The sequence below is a fragment of the Chelon labrosus genome (genome assembly GCF_963514085.1).
Source record: "Chelon labrosus genome assembly, chromosome: 13".
Taxonomy (NCBI): domain Eukaryota; kingdom Metazoa; phylum Chordata; class Actinopteri; order Mugiliformes; family Mugilidae; genus Chelon; species Chelon labrosus.
This window is the reverse complement of record NC_140346.1, coordinates 26,782,334-26,799,415: the sequence shown is the minus strand read 5'-3', so window position 1 is coordinate 26,799,415 and position 17,082 is coordinate 26,782,334. Positions and strand designations below refer to the sequence as shown.

Here is a 17,082-nt window from a genome sequence, read left to right as displayed (position 1 = left end):
CTTCAGTTCAGCACAGACCCGAAGATCAGTGTTGATCCATACAAGCTGAGTTTGAATGAATGTGTTAACAGTGCTGTTTGTTTTCAAAGTAAAACTAGTTTTTTATTTTTTTATCACGGCCAGATCTTGATTAAGTTGGGATAAAGCGGATAGAACGAAAAAAAAATGTTTGTCTGTAAAACGTTTTGGCATAATTTCATTCTCTTTCCGAGGAGTAATAAGACAGAGTGTAGGATGTCTCGACTTACAGACGGACAGATAGATACAGTAGATAGGACAGACAGACGGGAAATACATACAGATACAGCTCATCTCATAGAAAAAACAAACATGGAACAGTATGAGCTACGTTTTATCACACTACCAGCAATCAGTAACAGCCTTCAAATTAACGTGATGCGTGTCCCGTCTCTCTCTCGTGTTAACGCTGCCCCGGGCTTCAGCAGCACAAAAAAAACCTCCGTCCTCTGCAGTTCTCTGAAACAGCCACCGAGGGGGGGGGGCGTCACCGACTCTGCGTGTTCTCACAGAGACACAGAAGAGAGAGAAAGAGAGTGAGAGAGAGAGACATGTCTCCTGCTCCAAATCAAATCCGTCCTGTCCGTCCTATGAGTGAGCCTGGGTCAATCCTTCACTTTCCATCCGAACACAACTGCTTTGTTGACAGTGTTGGAGGCGGAGAGAAGGAGGGGGGCGTACACTTCCAGTCTGCGGCCCGGCCTCCCACCCGGAGTTCTTATGCTTCAATTCCGACCAATCCGTCGCCCTGCTCACTTTTTCTTGCTGGACTTCTCCGAGCGTTTTCCGTCCGACTTCCCGCCCCGATCCGACCTCTCCGACCGCTCGCCTCTTTCCCTTTCCTTCTCCTTCTCCTTCTCTCTCTCCTTCTCTTTCTCCTTTTCCTTGTCTGCCGGCTCGATTCGGTCAGCCCTGTCCGAGCGCTCGCCGCCTCGCTCTGACCTGTTGTCCGCCTTGCTGCCGTCGCGGCGCGTGCCCTCGTCAGTGGATGAGGTAGTTGGTTGGGGCTGACCCCATTTGGCAATCTCCTCGTGCTCCGAAATACTGGCGGTGATGCTGGTCACCCAAGCTTTGAGGTCGTCCTGCGATGGGAGAGAGGGAGACAAGGCGCGATGAGTGAAATCAAAACTACTGTTGCAAATACTTTATTCTGACATGGGATTAGAAACACAGATAATGGCTCACCTCATCTTTTGCATGAAACAAGAACTCGCTGCCGTCCTTTGTCCTGCAACGAGAGGAGATGAATTAGGAGGTGGCAAATTTGGGTTCGGGAGGCAGACACTCTCTCTATTTTTAAGGTCAGGCTTAAGACCTTCCTTTTTGATAAAGCTTATAGTTAGGGCTGGACTGAACCATCCCTTAGTTATGCTAGGGTGCAAGAAAGCGGATTTGAAGACAGACTGTAACTGCAAAGTAGCTGCCTCCTTACTTGAGCGTGAAGACGTTCTTCTTCTTCTTGTAGCCGTTGGTGACGTCGCAGTGGCAGTGGGAGAGGTTCAGCAGTGGCTCGTTGTTGTAGGGCGTGTTGGTGTTCTTGGCGTCCTTGTAGAATCCCATCTCCCCTTTGTTCAGCACGCAGTACAAGTTGACCCATGACCTGCTGTGGTGTGGGAAGGTGATAGTGGAGGAGAGTGGAGGAGAAGGGGAAGGTGGAGGGGGGGAGCATGGGGGAGGAGGGAAGGTGGTGGTGGTGGTGGAGGAGGGGGGGGACATGGGAGGAGTCAAGAGGAGCTGCAGAGTCACTGTCGCTAAGCTAACACCTCACTCACCTGACCAGAGCAGACAGGTAGGTAGGCAGGATGGACCAGCCCCAAAGAAGGGAGGAGGAAACACACTGCTGAACAAACACACACGAACGTACGGACAGACGGACAGACGGAGGAGATGGGGGATGGAGGGATGGGGAGGGAGGCTACATAGAGTTTGCGCGCTTCTGTCTGACTTACCTTGGGAGGAGACAAGAGGAGCAGCACCGAGGGAGAGAGGAGAAAAGAGGAAGAGGAGTTTGGTTAAATGCCATTTTGACACGCATCAACACAACTTAAAGAGCAGCCATGCTTCTTTTCTCACTGTGAGCGTGTTGACATGCACACAGCATTCCAGTTAAAAGCTTCCGTTGAAATATACAGTACTGTGCAAAAATGTAAGGCACTTTAGATATTCAGATTCTGATCAGTCCCAAATTGACTCTTCAGTATCACAGAGCCAGAGTCATATAAAGAGCTATCTCCAGACAGGAAGAACAAGAAGTCCTGAAACAGATCAGATGTCACTGAGTAAGTTTACATGAAGGAGAAGAGGACACTGAGACACGTTCTCAACAAAATACAGAGGACGCTGCTTTAAGGGAAAACGTTGTTCACACCGAATACTAAGCTCCAGATTCTTCTGATTACTGCACTTTGTATGAAGTTAACTGATGACTAAACACTCGTTTTAAAGCATCTTCGCTTTAATGTGAAAACATATGCACAGTACTGTAGGAATTATTCAGAGCAAGCTGTCTCTGTGCAGCTTAATATCCTGATTTCAAACACTGAAATGACGATGGAAACAGAACTTGGACTTAGAAGGACCGATGGCGCATGTGATAAGGTGTCTACACTGACAATGCTAGCACCAACATTTGAGGGAAAATAAGGTCTGGAAGTTGCTGATACGACAACGGCGCTTGCAAGAGCTCATTTAACATAATTTTAATTTAAAAAACACACTTAACCTATAATGTCACGAGTTCTTAAGCACATGTTATGACAAAACACTGTAAAAGGCTAATGAGTTGATGAGAGGGGTTCTCTGCAAAGGATCACACCATTTTTGGCTAATACATTTATTTGATATAGTTGTACCTCAGTCTGGCTAAAGCTTTTTTCATTGTGTGTGCAACATTTTCAAAAAACTTCAAATAAAACTCAGATTAAGATTTAGTAGACTCATCTTGCACAAACTCGGTGCACTGGGGCGTAACTTGACGTAGCCTGGTAACACGTCATTTGGATTTCATTATGGGGTGTATTTCAGTCTATAACAAAACAAAAAAGTACCACTGCACACAACTGGATAGTCCCACAGCCAATCAGAGCTATTAGGTTGTAAACAACATCCCCCAATTCGCCCGTTAACAATTTTGTGGGTGGGGGAACTTCAAGCTGGCCTCTAGTCTAGTGGACACCCTATAAGACTTGTGTTCAAACAAAATAGTAATTCTTTTATTGATATTCCTTTATCTTAACAACTGATGAATGATTTAATTTCATAGCAATGATCGCTGTAAACAAAAGGTCACATCAAACTTACGAAACTAGTGGCTGACACCGCTCACATGCACCACATCCTAATTCGTGGCTATCCTGAGTAACACCAGAATATTAACATGCACATCAACTTACTCAGTGTCTCATCAGGTAGAGATGTAACAGAGACAGGTTGAATCTCAATCCTTCCTTAAAGGGCTGCGTGTATCCTCTGTTTCTCAGCGCCAAGAGCATACAATAAGCCAAACAAGGAGCAGTTTGGAGATTCACACTTGTCCAGACTTAAGCCATTCTCGATTATGCTTTACCTGGCCATGTACATAACAGGGCATGTACATACGACACAATCATCCATTGCCTTGAGTGGGCGCGTGGGTGGGACTCATCCATAGCTGAAAGAGGATGAGCTTTTAGGTGAGTGTGGTCAGCCCAGCCACCAGAGGGCAGTGCTGGTGTCTCTCTGGAGGAAGCACAGTGGTCATCTGAGGAGCCAGGAAACATTTGTGTGCACGTGTGTGTGTGAGTGTGTGGATGGTTATGTGACCGGCAGCAGCTCCGTCAGCCGCCACTCCCATGGCACCCATCAGCCAGCCTGCTAGTGAGCCAGCTTCTGCTGTGTTTTATTCCGTGTTAGATCAGGAGGCATTGAAAGCATCATGCATGAAGTTTTCACATGCGGTGGGATATCTGCAGGCTGCTGTTCTAATTCATGTAACTGCTGTCTTCATATTCTGATCCTAATGATCAGAGATGACATACAGAATACATTCATATGGTTGTTTAGGTTTAACCCGATACCCGATGTTAAACTGCTTAATTACGGAGGAAAATCTTGAACTACAAACTCACAACTAGCAGTGTTGCTTAATAAGTCGACAAAGATAATGTTCCTTTTTAAATATATATTACTTATTAGCTACTTAACTCTTTCAGGGGATACCAACGCAGTTTTCTTAATGTTTCGGTTAGTTATAGGAAACAATAAGATGTGCCACAAATTTGTCAAATATTTGGGAGCTGCTAAACAATGCTTTACTTCCAATCTGCAGACACGTTTCTCAATAAGTTTGCATCTCTTGAGTACAACACGTATGAAAGCTAAGGTAGAAACATAAAGTAAGTCTGCTGAGAAAATCCAACCTAGGCTGAGAATTTAAAATGCTGAACAAACACGCCGGGGCAACCTGTGAGGTACCACGTGTCGTCAGAGCCGGTGTCTGTCATGCATCTGCTCAACATGTCAGACGCAGTGTCAGCGGAGTGTGTTAGCTTCTTAGCTTAGCATGCTAAAGTCATGCCCCTGTCATCATTGTTGAATCAGTAAATGGAGGGGGCAACGATGTCATGAGAAACAGACCAACAATCTGGTACTGAGGAACCAAACTGACTAATCAGAATTTCTAGTCTGATACCCATGACGCCATTGTCCAGCCTCCTTCTCTATCTCTCCTGTCATGTGCTAGAGTTGTTGTGATTATCATCATGACCCTGAACACCCACCTATTGGTGCTCTTCTTCAGGCTCTCGATGTCCAGCTTGCGGAAAAGGAAGCCCTCGTGGTGTGCTGTGTGTGTAGGCGGCTGGGGGACAGCTGGGCTGCTCTGGGCTGGAGCAGACCTGGACCTCCGCGTCGTCTCTCCTGGCTCTTTGGGTCGCGGCCGGCGCCGTGGTTTGGGTCGGTCTCGAGCTCGAGGCCGGTCGGAACGGGAAGACTTTTCTGGTATCCCATTAGGCAGGCGGGGGACCTCACCACGGGCCTGAGAGGGGGGGGCAGATGATGGAGTCAGAAGAAATTTGGATCTTAGTGTAAAAGTAGAAAACATTGCTCAACCTTTGCTGTTCTTTATATTCCTAATGTCATCAGGGTCATCAGGAATCACTTGAACCAGTGAGCACATTTAATAGTTTACCATTATTATCCAATCCTTATGCAGTACATGTTACTCTACATCACCCAGTGTTCTCTGGTTAGATATTTGTCATGTGATGAAAACTTCACTCAATGAACTAAAAATATAAAACAAACAGAAGTGAGTTTCTGCAAACACTAAATCTCCAAACCTGTGCTGCTTCTCTTTCTTGCAGCTGCTCTACAATCTCTGCCATGGTTGACCTTTTTTCTCTGTGGGAAAAAAGAATATCAATTAGGAAAACCAAAAATTGTTCAATAATGGTTTTGCATGTTTTTTTTTTCTTTGACCTCAGTACTGTCAAAGTCTCACCCTCCCCCTGAGCGCCTGTCTGAGTGCTCCTTCCCCGTATCGTGTTCACTGGATTCCTGTCTCTCCAGCCGGTGTCTGTCCCTCTCCCTCCGCCGACTGTCGTGGCCCCCGTGGCCCTCCTGTTCGCTAGATGTTTGCCTCTCCAGCGTTCGCCTGTCCCGCCTCTCGGCATGTTCCCTCCACACCTCCTGAGGGAGCTCGTCCCTGCGTGCCTGGATCAGCTGCTCACTGGACAGCTGCCGTTCTATCCTGTGGTCCCGGTGGTGAGTGTGTGTCTGGACCTGGGGCTCAGCGTGGCCCAGCGGGTCAGTCCTGGATCCGCGAGACCCTCTGGTGGGCTCGCTGTGCAGACGCTCCCGGCTCGGCTCCTGGAGCACCACCTCTGCCATCACAGCCACCTCTGCCTTCTCTGTCCCGATCTCTCCCATCATCATCTCCCTCTCCCTCCCCCTCTCCCTCTCCCTTGCTTTCTCCAGTCGACTGGCTACAAGCAGCGGCGTCACAGCATCATCTAGGTGTTTGATTTTAGGTTGACGTAGATACGTGGACGATTTCACCTCCAGCTCCCTTGCTGCCTGAACTGGCAGGAGGTGGCTCATCACCTTTGCCCCCTGGTCTCTTGCTGTGCTGGCACTTTCTCGTACCTGGTTAGCTGACACTAGCATCGCTGCTGTGGCAACAGACGCTATCGAGGAAGGAGAAGGCTGGACTAGTCCCGCGGCCACACCCACGACACCGGCATGCCGGGCCTCCAGGGTGTGGCGGTAACTGGAGCCGTTCATCACAGGGGTGTAGTTGGCGACTGTTGAGCCCAGTCTCCGAACCACAGACGATGGAGAGGGTGTCGGTGTGGCAGGCGAGGGAGAGGGAGGTGAACTGGCTTCATTTTGTTCATAGATAGTCTGTCTCATGACAGGGGAGATTGGTAGGCGGGGGAGAGTGGCTGGAGTAGGTGAGGCATCTTGAGGGTCCAGGAAGACTTTACGCCCCAGGAGAGGGGTCGGGGGTAGTTTACTTTGTTCTGCTTTCAACTTTTCTACCTGCAGAAAGACGACAGAATCAGCTTTAATATCAGTCTTCTGAAGTATTTTCTTTAAATTTAGATTGTTAGGAAACAATTTTAGCATTTTGTAACAAATTATTCAGGCTAGATTGTGTATGATGACATTATTACCGTTGTTAGCCGTCGCAGTGAACTGAATCGCTCTTCCCAGGTGGCGGCGGCTTTGCGGAAGGCTTCGTGACGTCGAATCAGCTGCTCCACCTCGTCTACGCTGTCGCCCAGCTCGTTGCTATTGATGACCGGCTCCTGAGCAGTCAGCCATGCCTCTGCCACCACCGCCTCCTGGGCAAACTGGTGAACCTCCAACACTGATAGTAGGAACACGGAAGAAGAATATTCAAAGGGAAATGAGGAAACTTTTCTTCTCAATTCCCTGTCTCTCCCTGTCACACTATAAGTATATCTGTATACAGTATATGTGTACTCACATTGCTGTAGGACTTCCCAGTGCCTGTCCCACTTCTCAGACATTTCATGCTCCTTAGCAATCACCTTGTCCAGCTTCTCCTTGATCTGAAAATCAAAATTAGGGTTAGGGTCCCAACACCACAGGTCTGGTTAGTTTTCTAGTCTGTGCTGTACAAATAAGAGATAAATCTGCATTTTGATAAATCTGGTGTATCATGATAAAAAAATAAGCTTTTTCAAGGCAAATCATTTCACCTTCACCTGAATTTCTCAGATTACAGGTAAATATCTTGTCATTAACAGACCCTAGTCATGTGAGTTACACCCTCAGGACTGTTCATCCTGGTCAACAGTCCACATAACAGCCTTTTTAAAGTAGCTGTAGTATATGTTGTTATTGCTGTGCAGCGCTACAGTTTGAAGTTCATAATCTAACCTCTTCAGCTGCAGGGTTTCTGGCAGCCAGCAGGGTCTTTCCCATCTCGATACACTCAAGGATGCTCCGGCTACGTGCCTCCACTTCACTCTTGAGACTCTGGTGATAGTTCATCAGCACCTCGACCGAGGACACGTCCCTGCAGGAACCACAGAGCACACACACAGTTAGCTCAGCACCAACATCTGCTTATATTTCCTTTGACAGCCGTACACTGATTCAACAGTAGTAGCAGTGTAGCGTGGATACCTAGGCTTCTCTCCCGTCCCTATCTGACAGATGATTGAGTCCATCCACATCAACTGATCTCGGACCATGCCGAAGAACCTCAGCTTGTCCGTCTCAGTGGTGATCTGCAGTCGACACTCCTCGCAGGACGTCAGCAGCTCTTTCCAACATTGCATCACCTCATGCTCGCGGCACGCGATGGCTTCGGCCTTCTCGCCGGCGTACACTGTCCTCAGCTGGGCTGCGCTCTCTTGCAGCTGACGGACCTGACAGAGCGGGAGAGCAGATTTTAAGAAACTGAACGAGGAAGAAACAAATTAAGAAGTGGAAAGAGAAAGCGTTTGTTTTGGCCGAATGACGCACAAAACACAGCTGTGTTTAGTCAGGGCCATATAGCACAGGCTCTGTCACCAGAGCAGACAAAGAGCAGCTGTGGTTTTTCATCATTCTTCGATGTAAGGATATTGTAAAATGTACCACTGTCTCTGTTCCCCAGGTGCTTTACAGAGACTAGATAAAGCAAAATTAAATGCAGAGTAAGAAGGTAGTGTTGCCATGGAAATGGCTGACTCAGACTCACAAATCACCAAATTTAATTTAATCACATAAATATTAAGTTAGTTAAATTCGGTCTTTTTTTACTGGCTGAAAGAATAGGATATCAGCATTCTAGAAATTTAGTCCAAATAAAATAAGGACAGTATTTAACCACTTCTAACTTACGTGTGTAACACTATGAATTATGAAGCACGTTGCATTCAGGATGGACACTAAACAAACGTCACATGCAACTACATGTAGAAAATAGATGAAGTCATATTAGAAATACGACGTGGACTTGACTTGCTGCTTCTTTACATGAATATTGGAACGTGTGTGTGTGTGTGTGTTGCTGTACCTGTGTGACAAGCAGCTGTATGTCCTGTTCAAAGCTGTGCAGGAGTCTCTGCAGGGTGCTGGTGTTGGCAGTGCTGCCCTGCCGAGCCCGGACTTCAGGCAGCCTTCGATGTTTGTCCTCTATCTGAGCCAAAACCTAAGAAGCAGAAAGTATCTTTAGTTTTATATATTAAAAAAAAATATGTTTTCAGCTTAGTAGAAAAAAAGAACTGAGAAATCTAGCATATATATTTCATGCACACGTAACTCTAAAAGCAATATTGCAAACTGGTTATGTTAAAAAAGCTTTTTTCATGGCCAAGAAAATAAAATAAATTGCTTATTTTGAAGGATACTGATGCGTGAACAGCAACTGATTTACATTTTCAAACATTCCTCATATTTCTAACTGTCTTCACCACAGAAGTTACTATAAATTCAGGTAAACTATCAACTTGCACAAGAAAACAATAAAAAACTGTCTAAACTAAATAAATCTCTAGTACCGTATCCGTGCTCGAGCTTTGTTCCTCACATCTCTTACCTCTCTGCAGTCAGAGAAGAACTTGTGCAGCTGGTGTGAGGCGGCGAGCATCTGCGCACGGGTCTCCATGAGCTCCAGCAGGTCGGCCCAGGCCTCGTTCACCCCATCCTTCCATTCGGCGATGGTAGCTGCCTCCGAGTGGCCGTAATCGATGAGCTCATCCACCATCTGATTGACAGCCGTCACTCGTTCCTGCCCCACGCTGCCCGTCTCTGATGCAAACTCAGTGAACTTCTCCTGCAGGACCTGGAGGTATGGTGGGGTGGAGGTAAGAAGAACAATAAGAGGAAAAAACACATTTATTATTCTCAATATGATATATTACAGGTGAAACATCGGTGTTGAAATTGGTGCATGTAACATTTGACATAACTTGACATAATATTCAAATTAGACCAGTGTTGTTATTTTAATTTGTGACTTAAATCTATTATTCATCCACCTCCATCCACCATCTGGCAATACACTTACAGTGACATGCTCATAGTCTTGACCCAGTTCAGGCGAGCTGGCGACCACCTCCCTCTGAGCGATCCACTGCTCCAGCTCGTCCACCTCCCTGTTGAGCTGGTAGAGCCAGTACTGCTGCTCCAGACGACTCTTCCTCTCCTCCACCAGGTCCTTCAGAGATACGTACAGACGGTCTATCTGGGACTGCCGCTTGCTGATCTGTTCGCTGTGGAAGAGAGGAGAAAGAGAGTCAGGTCAAAATCCTAAATAAATAATGACTCAAATTTTTTTGCATTGCAGTCGCAAAGACATGCATCTTGACCCAAATCTGTGAACGAGCAAGGTCTTAATGTGAAAATTGCCTTTTAAATGAAGTTTTAATTTGACAAAAAAGTATTTTTTATGGTTAACTTTGCCAACTGACTTTTGTCAAAGTGTCATAATGGACAAAATAAACTGCATTTTGGTAACTAAATTGCAACAATAGAAAATCTCCCTTGGATTGTGTGTGGTTTTGCTTTTGTTACACACTCACAAGTCTGGATGTCCCATCTCCAGCAGCTGTCGACACTGCTGTGAAAGCAGGCCGATGGTCTCAGCATAGTCCTCTATGGTCTGTTCCAGGATCAAGTGTTTCTTCAGCAGCTGCAGTGTACTTGGCTCGTCCTGGTCAGAGGAGGAAACAGCACAGAGAAGGAAGAGTTATACTTCTAACATAGTGCATATACAGCCAGCCTGTGCCCTTGTGTAGTAATCTGTATAGACCCATGATGACATTAGGGTTAGGGTTAAATTCACCTTCCCCTTCTCTTCATTCATCATGTGCAGCTCCTGCTCGCTTAGCCAGGCCTCAACCTCGGCTGTGTCGAAGTAGTACTGCTGAGCCTGGTACATGGCGTCCAGAACCAGCTGCCTCCTCTCGGTCTCGGCCCAGAGCAGAGCCCAAAAGTGGGCCAGCTGGTCGTGGCCGGCCCGGGCACAGTCGGCCTCTGGGCTGCGTATGGAGGCAATGATCGCTGCCCGCTCCAGGACGTCTTCTATTCTGCTCCTGTGGCCCTGCAGCTCCCTCTGAAGGGTCTGAAAAACAACAGGACAGAGCATGCGGCCGTTTTAGACGTTGAAAACAGAAATACAACAACGAGGAAAAGATTTATAGTTTAATTACAGGAGGAAGACAAGAGAATGTATAGAGATAAACTTGGACATTGTGTTTCTCACACCTTGCTACCTTTGTGTGACTCAGCCTCTGTGAGATTAAAGCTGTAGTCAGCTATTCTGACTGTCTTACCTGGTTCTTCTTCATGAGCTGCTGGACGGCCTGCAGACTAGAACCATGCTCCTGAGACATGGCCATTGGGAGACGTTCCTGGACCCACAACTACAACAACAACAGCATGAAACACAAAACTGAATATTAATACTTGTAATTTGTAAGTTTAACAGATGTTGCTGTTGTGAATCACATGCACTCCTGGGCATACTGATCAGAATCTGATCAGACCAAGTGAAAAAACAAATATTTACCGAAATTATTTTAAGTGATATTCAGGTGGGATTCAAAGTGGGGACTGCTAAGAGCGTTTTAGTCTGAGCAGCAGCATGTGGAATCCCATTTAGCTGAAGATGCATTCACTGGATGCATCTTGACCCCCCATCAACATTGAACTGTACGGTTGGTTTTTAAAACATTTAAGGATTTATTAAATTATTACCTTTTATTGTAATTAATTACACAAAGGGTGGAAATAGTGCAAAGAGTAGCAACAGTAAATAACGAAATACTGAAGACGAATCTGTGCTGTTGGCTCACGGCCTTCAACTCACAATCTCGTCCTCCAGGTCCCGTCCAACTTGATGAACTTCTTTGGACGCCAGCAGGATGCGTCGTCTCTCCTTCAGCGGCTCGATCAAACGCACCATCCTGGCCTCGACTGTGGTCTGTCGCTCGGCAACCGTCTCCTTGACCTGCGTCTGCTGCGGGATGGAGGCCGCCTGCACCTGGAGTGTCCCCACCTCTTTGTACCAGTCCTCCATCTGTGCCTCCATGGTCTTAGGAGGAGGAAGGGGAGGAAGGGGAGGAAGGGGAGGAAGGGGAGGAAGAGGGGGAGTGGATGGTGGAGAAGAGACAGGGAATAGAGTGAAAGTTATCGGATGGAAAACGGGATTGGGTCAGGGGAGAGGAGGCATGAGAGTGCACGGGGTGGGAGTAAATAAATATCATTACCGGAGAGAAGATAAAATTGCAGTGAGCGAGATGAGAGTGTGACAGAAAAGCATAAGTGACTGCTGGTTTGTCGCTTATTACTTAAACTGAAACCAAAACAGCAAAACAAAAGTTGTCTGACAGTGATGAAGTGTAGTGAAAGTTACTGTACCCCTTGCCAGGATGGATACTGGTTAGTGGAGTCTGGTGTGTAGTTAGGATGATGAGGTAAAGCAGAGCTAATGGTGGATTGTTAAAGGAAGCTGTAAGCTGCATGCTGCGGGAGAGGAGAGATGTCTGATGAAATGATGAGGTAATGAAAGGATGAATGTGACTCCAAACAACCAGTGTTGGAGGGCAAATGAAGAATTACATCCCAAAATTACATGCAGGGCAATAAACTACATTAAATACAGGGATGACTCTGCCCTAAACACCTGTAGTCTGAGGCCAGCATTATGTGTTGCTATGTGAACAAAGATTTAAAACTCACAATAGCATAATCACTGCTGGGGTGTAATCTTTCTCTGCCCACAATCAAATCAGCTGTTTAATATTAAATGACACAGCATTTCTGAACAATTCAGAGCTAGTGTGTAACTGAACGAATGTGCCATTTGCTTGTTTTATAGTTAATTAATAATAATAATAACACACGTCAAACACAAATAAAATACAATTATCAAATAACAAGAAACCTGATGATTTAGTTGGCAAATAAAACTCAAGCTGCTGGCAGCCGTGGGTTAAATATACTGTTCAGTACCTTCCAGTCATCAGTATTTTAAAATGATCTTGGGATGAAACTCTTCAGAAGCTGGATGCGCGTTGGCATGAATGCCGATGGCGTATAGTGATTCCAAAAAACCATCAACACCACTTAAAAATTAATGCTGGCGTAAAAGTAGAAGAGTCTGACTTTGCTGAAATGAGACGAGAAGCTGAGCAGAAAGCTTTGCAATGAGGCAGCGATGAGTTGGTCACTTTCAAACATGATGTTTTGTTTGAATATTAATGAGATGAGGCCATGACCGTGTAGAGATAATAACATAAACAGTGAATCAGTGTGAGACAGTTCAACATGCCAAGGAGCAGAGACACAGAATCATATTTACTAATTACTGTGAGTCAAAACTTAGCAAAAAGTGATAATCAATAAAAAAAAAAGGGGCAAATGATCCGAAAAGAAACAAACGTCCGCTCTTTGGTAACAATGACGTGCTAAAGACTCTCAAAAAACAACGTTACGCAAGCCTGAACTTCAGCTAGTGTTACGGTATAAAAGAAAAAACAGACACTAACAGCTGAGAACTGATGAACAACCAAACAGCAAATGAAGCAAACACTTAAGTTCCTCAAATGGCCACTCGAAGCTGGCTCCAAAATGTTAAAAATTTAACTTTACAGCAGAAATAAACATGTTTACAACCAGGTACAAATGACTGTTTTGGTCTCTAGAGATAATTTCTCCATTTATGACAACTGTACAGGGGAGAAGTTTTACAGAACGCACCTATTTAAATCGTATAAAGGCCGCTTCATCTCCATTCATGTTCCACCTCTTTGTCCACTTATGTATTAAACAGAGTCAGGCACAGCCAAGATGGCGACGGCCAGAGACACCACACTGATCTACAAAACCACTCTTCAGGAAGTCAGTGAATGATGTCCAGCTTTACACGATCACAACTCAGAAACGTTTCTGGGTCAACTGGCTGCAGGAACCGAGTGAAGGACACTTTGAACTGTGCATACCTGTAGTTTTTTGAGCTGCTTGTTGACCGTGGTGAGGTCCTGTCCCTGGTCCACGTAGGCCAGTTGACACTCCAGCTGGCTCAGTCTCTGGTCAAGGCTTTCGTAACTCTGCACCAGCAGGTCGGCCTTGTTGGCTTCGAAAAGTTGGCGCGCTTTGGCCTGAGTGGTGCTCTCCAGATCCTGCCAGCACTCCCTGATCTCCTCCAGCTTCTTCCGGATCACGGGGCTGAGCTCCGGCTTCTCCTGGATCAGCTGCTGGCCCTCCTGGAAAGGAACAGGAGAAGAGAGGAACGGAGGGAGAGGTGTTTTAAGAAATACAACCCACCTATAATTAGAGCAAAGTCAAAAGAACATATAATGGGATTTAATAGAAAAAACAATCAAGTTTCCAGATTTCACTCCAGAATGTCTATGCTGGAGTTAATAAACACAGGCTGCAATGATGATAAGGTCATTATCTAGATTAATCGTGTCTCTACATTGCACCAGTGAAGTCTCATGATAAACTCTAAATCTTTAAACATACCCCTGTTCCATGTAAACCTCTCTTTCCTCACCACTTTGATAATCTATTCCAAGAAATACTGCAAAATGGAATCAGCTCCCCCGCCCTGATAAAACGAGCTAATGAGGTTCAGGTCAGAAGAAAGAAGCTTCGATGAGAACAAGAAGTGAACACTATTATTAAAATAAGCAGCACCAGTTCAAGAACAGCTGACTGTACAATGAAAGTAAATATAAAATAAACAGAATGTGTAAAATGGATGCGTAAAAAGAACCACTTGACATGCATCATCTCATTTTAGTAGGTTCATCATTAATGTATTTTTCTGTTAATAATCTTTACAACCATGTTTGTCTGATTAATACATAAAAACCACAAACACCCTTTCCAATTTTCCCATTCAAGAAGCTGTAATTACACTAATGAAACATTCATCGTGTTTACATTTAACTCTATGAATAAACCTATTATTCTTATTAACCTAACACAATGAAACGAGACAATGGACTGTAAAACTGGGCTATTAACTCATCAGTTGATCAACGGATAATTAAATTGGAACCATTCTGATAATCTATCATTGTTAGAATAATTACTTGAACCAAACTATTGCTGGTTTCAGATTTTTAAATGTGAATATTGTCTGATTATGGGTTCGGGGTTTGGGTTGACTGAACTGAGAACCACAATCTGCAGACACTGACCTAACAATTACATGTAAAAATGTCATAAATAATAATATTTTCTTGGGATAATGAGGAACAGACACACTGGAGCTGGGTTAGGAGCTATGTGTGGTGTTTGTGTGTGTGTGTGTGTGTGTGAAGAGATTAAACCGCATCGTATTAAAATGCCTCATAAATTACCTCACACTCCCCTTCCCCCTTCTCGCTTCGTCCTCTCCTTTTCATATTTCTGCCCCCTTTTGTACCTCATCCTATTCTGAACCCCTGCTACACACACACACACACACAAACCACCATTCCCAATGTTCACCTGCTCCCTGCCTCTTTTTTTCCATTTGACCTCCCCCATAGTGAAATCTTTCCCCCATCCAATTGATATTCGTCTTGTTTAGCCTGAGTGTTTCAATGTGTGTTTTAGAGCTGCAAAAATACATGAACAAAGAAAAAACATTTGATGGGCATTATAAATCTGTGCCATTGCCTCTATGTAAACCAATAATAATATAATTTAAGTCGTTATGAGCTCTATATTCATCCAACAAGGATGCTCCTAAATATCAATATCAACTGTTTGAAGTTACCAGAGATTTTCAACAAATAAGTTGCTCCGTCCGACTGGTAACTCTGACCCTTTTATTTTTAGCCAAAGACAAAATTTTCCACCATTTGGCGCATGGCAGGTGGTCATTTCAGACTCTGCCAAGACATCTCGCCAGGACGGTAAAGTATCCGGCGGTGAGTCATTGTCCTGACTCACTCAGGTTATCATAAAATCCACAAACACACACACACAGCGCTGCCTCATGACCGGAGACTGGATGGCACCGATGAGATAAGAATGCTTCCGGTACAGACGCTTAGACCGGGAGTGTGAGTGACAAGGACTGAGGAAATCTGTGCATTACTTTATGGTAAAAGTTTATATGTGCAAAAAAGAGGAAGGATGTTGATTTTCTCTCAAACTGCAGCAAGTATCTTCACACAAACCTGCATTACACTAACACACAATGGACCAGCACAATCAGACCACACACCAGCACTGTTAGCGCGTTACATCAGCTTTCATTCTAGTGAAGAGTTTCTCCGTCCGGCTGCTGATGCATGCCGTCCTCTGCGGTGAGTGGGAGGGTTGTGTGGGCTCAGAGCTGCTACTCCACACTCATGTACAGTATACTCAGTCTGCAGTTCAAAGAGGACGCTGATTTTCCTGTGCTCGTGCAAACAGTATCATCAGAGAACCAACAGCAAACAGGAAAATCCATGTCCCCATATCTCTTTTGGTTAAGCTGCCTTTACACATGAAGATGAGTTTACTCACCATTAGAAGAATGTAAAAAAGAAAGATATGTATTCTAATGCTATCTTGGCTTCAGCTTCAAGCTTGCGTTTACCCAGTAGGGAGAGTCAAATGAAAGATGCTATCAAGTTGCATTATGGGAATTAAAGGATGAGGTATTTTTGGAGCCTGACCCATATTACAGACGCTCTCGGTTCTTGTAAGTCACCTAAATTTCTGAAAGTTTAAAGGTAGGGACACACTAAATCTACGATGCTGACGCCTAATGTCACTTCTGTCCAGGTAATAAATGTGCACTTGAACACATCCCAAAGAACAGTAAGGTCTGTGCCTGCATGGGAAGAAATAGCTCTTCCAGGAAACGGGCTAGGAGGAGCTACAAACCATTACACAGAACTGGCTTCTCCTCAATCATAGTGATTCTAGATGATCATGTTATTGGTTAAAATATCTGCGGATGTGAGATGAAGATGCAAAATGGAAGTGCGCCCTTTGAACTACTTTTGTCACTTCTGTTTTTCTTCTCGTTCTCTAAGCTGAAGAACAAAATCGGAGCAAACTCTCTGACTCAACGTGGATAATTAGCCAAGAAGTGCAACCAGCTCAGAACACATTAGATAAGCTAGTGCGACAACCTGACACCAGAAAACCGCAGTCTGTCAGGCATAACATAAAATCACTGTGAGTAATGTGCACATTTTTAGTGGCAAAAGTAATTCAGAATTATTATTGTTATGCATGTGTAGATTTCAGAAAGTGTTCTGGACTTGGTGATGGTTGGATGGATACAACAACAATATCCTCTGCATGAATCCAGCCAATGCCCAGTCTATATATTATCAACTGTTCAATAAAAGCAAAAATAACTTAAGAGAAAGTTGAAAACAATACAGCTGCAACTAAAGACGATTCAGGTACCGAGAGAGAACAGGGAAAAGACCTCAAGGAGCGAGAGAGACGACTCCTGACAGAGCACTGATGCTAACAGTAACAGATGGGTCAGCCTCTTTCTGCTGTCTGCTGTGTATTTCACAGTGGACATCTGCTCCTGGGTGTCAGTGCTGACACTCTGAGGGTCTGTCACGCTCAGGCCACTGCAGCTACTGTGTCAATATTTACTCCACATGTAAAAAA

At 44.9% G+C, this 17,082-nt stretch overlaps 1 protein-coding gene across 1 annotated transcript in view; it reads right to left on the bottom strand.

Moving 5' to 3' along the window:
- Positions 1 to 770: 770 nt before the first annotated feature.
- Positions 771 to 17,082, bottom strand: part of sptbn4b (spectrin, beta, non-erythrocytic 4b) — a gene marked incomplete at its 3' end in the record, with an annotated part of 48,280 nt that continues 31,968 nt past the window's right edge. Inside the window, exons 25-42 of the mRNA XM_084558422.1 lie at positions 13,461 to 13,724; positions 11,327 to 11,551; positions 10,791 to 10,880; positions 10,301 to 10,579; positions 10,038 to 10,168; positions 9,524 to 9,728; positions 9,053 to 9,298; positions 8,531 to 8,665; positions 7,654 to 7,898; positions 7,405 to 7,543; positions 6,989 to 7,073; positions 6,672 to 6,868; positions 5,498 to 6,537; positions 5,337 to 5,397; positions 4,776 to 5,032; positions 1,451 to 1,621; positions 1,204 to 1,246; positions 771 to 1,100 (exon numbers count right to left, since the gene is read on the bottom strand). Of these exons, the coding sequence (XP_084414548.1) occupies positions 771 to 1,100; positions 1,204 to 1,246; positions 1,451 to 1,621; positions 4,776 to 5,032; positions 5,337 to 5,397; positions 5,498 to 6,537; positions 6,672 to 6,868; positions 6,989 to 7,073; positions 7,405 to 7,543; positions 7,654 to 7,898; positions 8,531 to 8,665; positions 9,053 to 9,298; positions 9,524 to 9,728; positions 10,038 to 10,168; positions 10,301 to 10,579; positions 10,791 to 10,880; positions 11,327 to 11,551; positions 13,461 to 13,724 (4,143 nt within the window). The remainder of the gene's footprint in view (positions 1,101 to 1,203; positions 1,247 to 1,450; positions 1,622 to 4,775; positions 5,033 to 5,336; positions 5,398 to 5,497; positions 6,538 to 6,671; positions 6,869 to 6,988; positions 7,074 to 7,404; positions 7,544 to 7,653; positions 7,899 to 8,530; positions 8,666 to 9,052; positions 9,299 to 9,523; positions 9,729 to 10,037; positions 10,169 to 10,300; positions 10,580 to 10,790; positions 10,881 to 11,326; positions 11,552 to 13,460; positions 13,725 to 17,082) is intronic.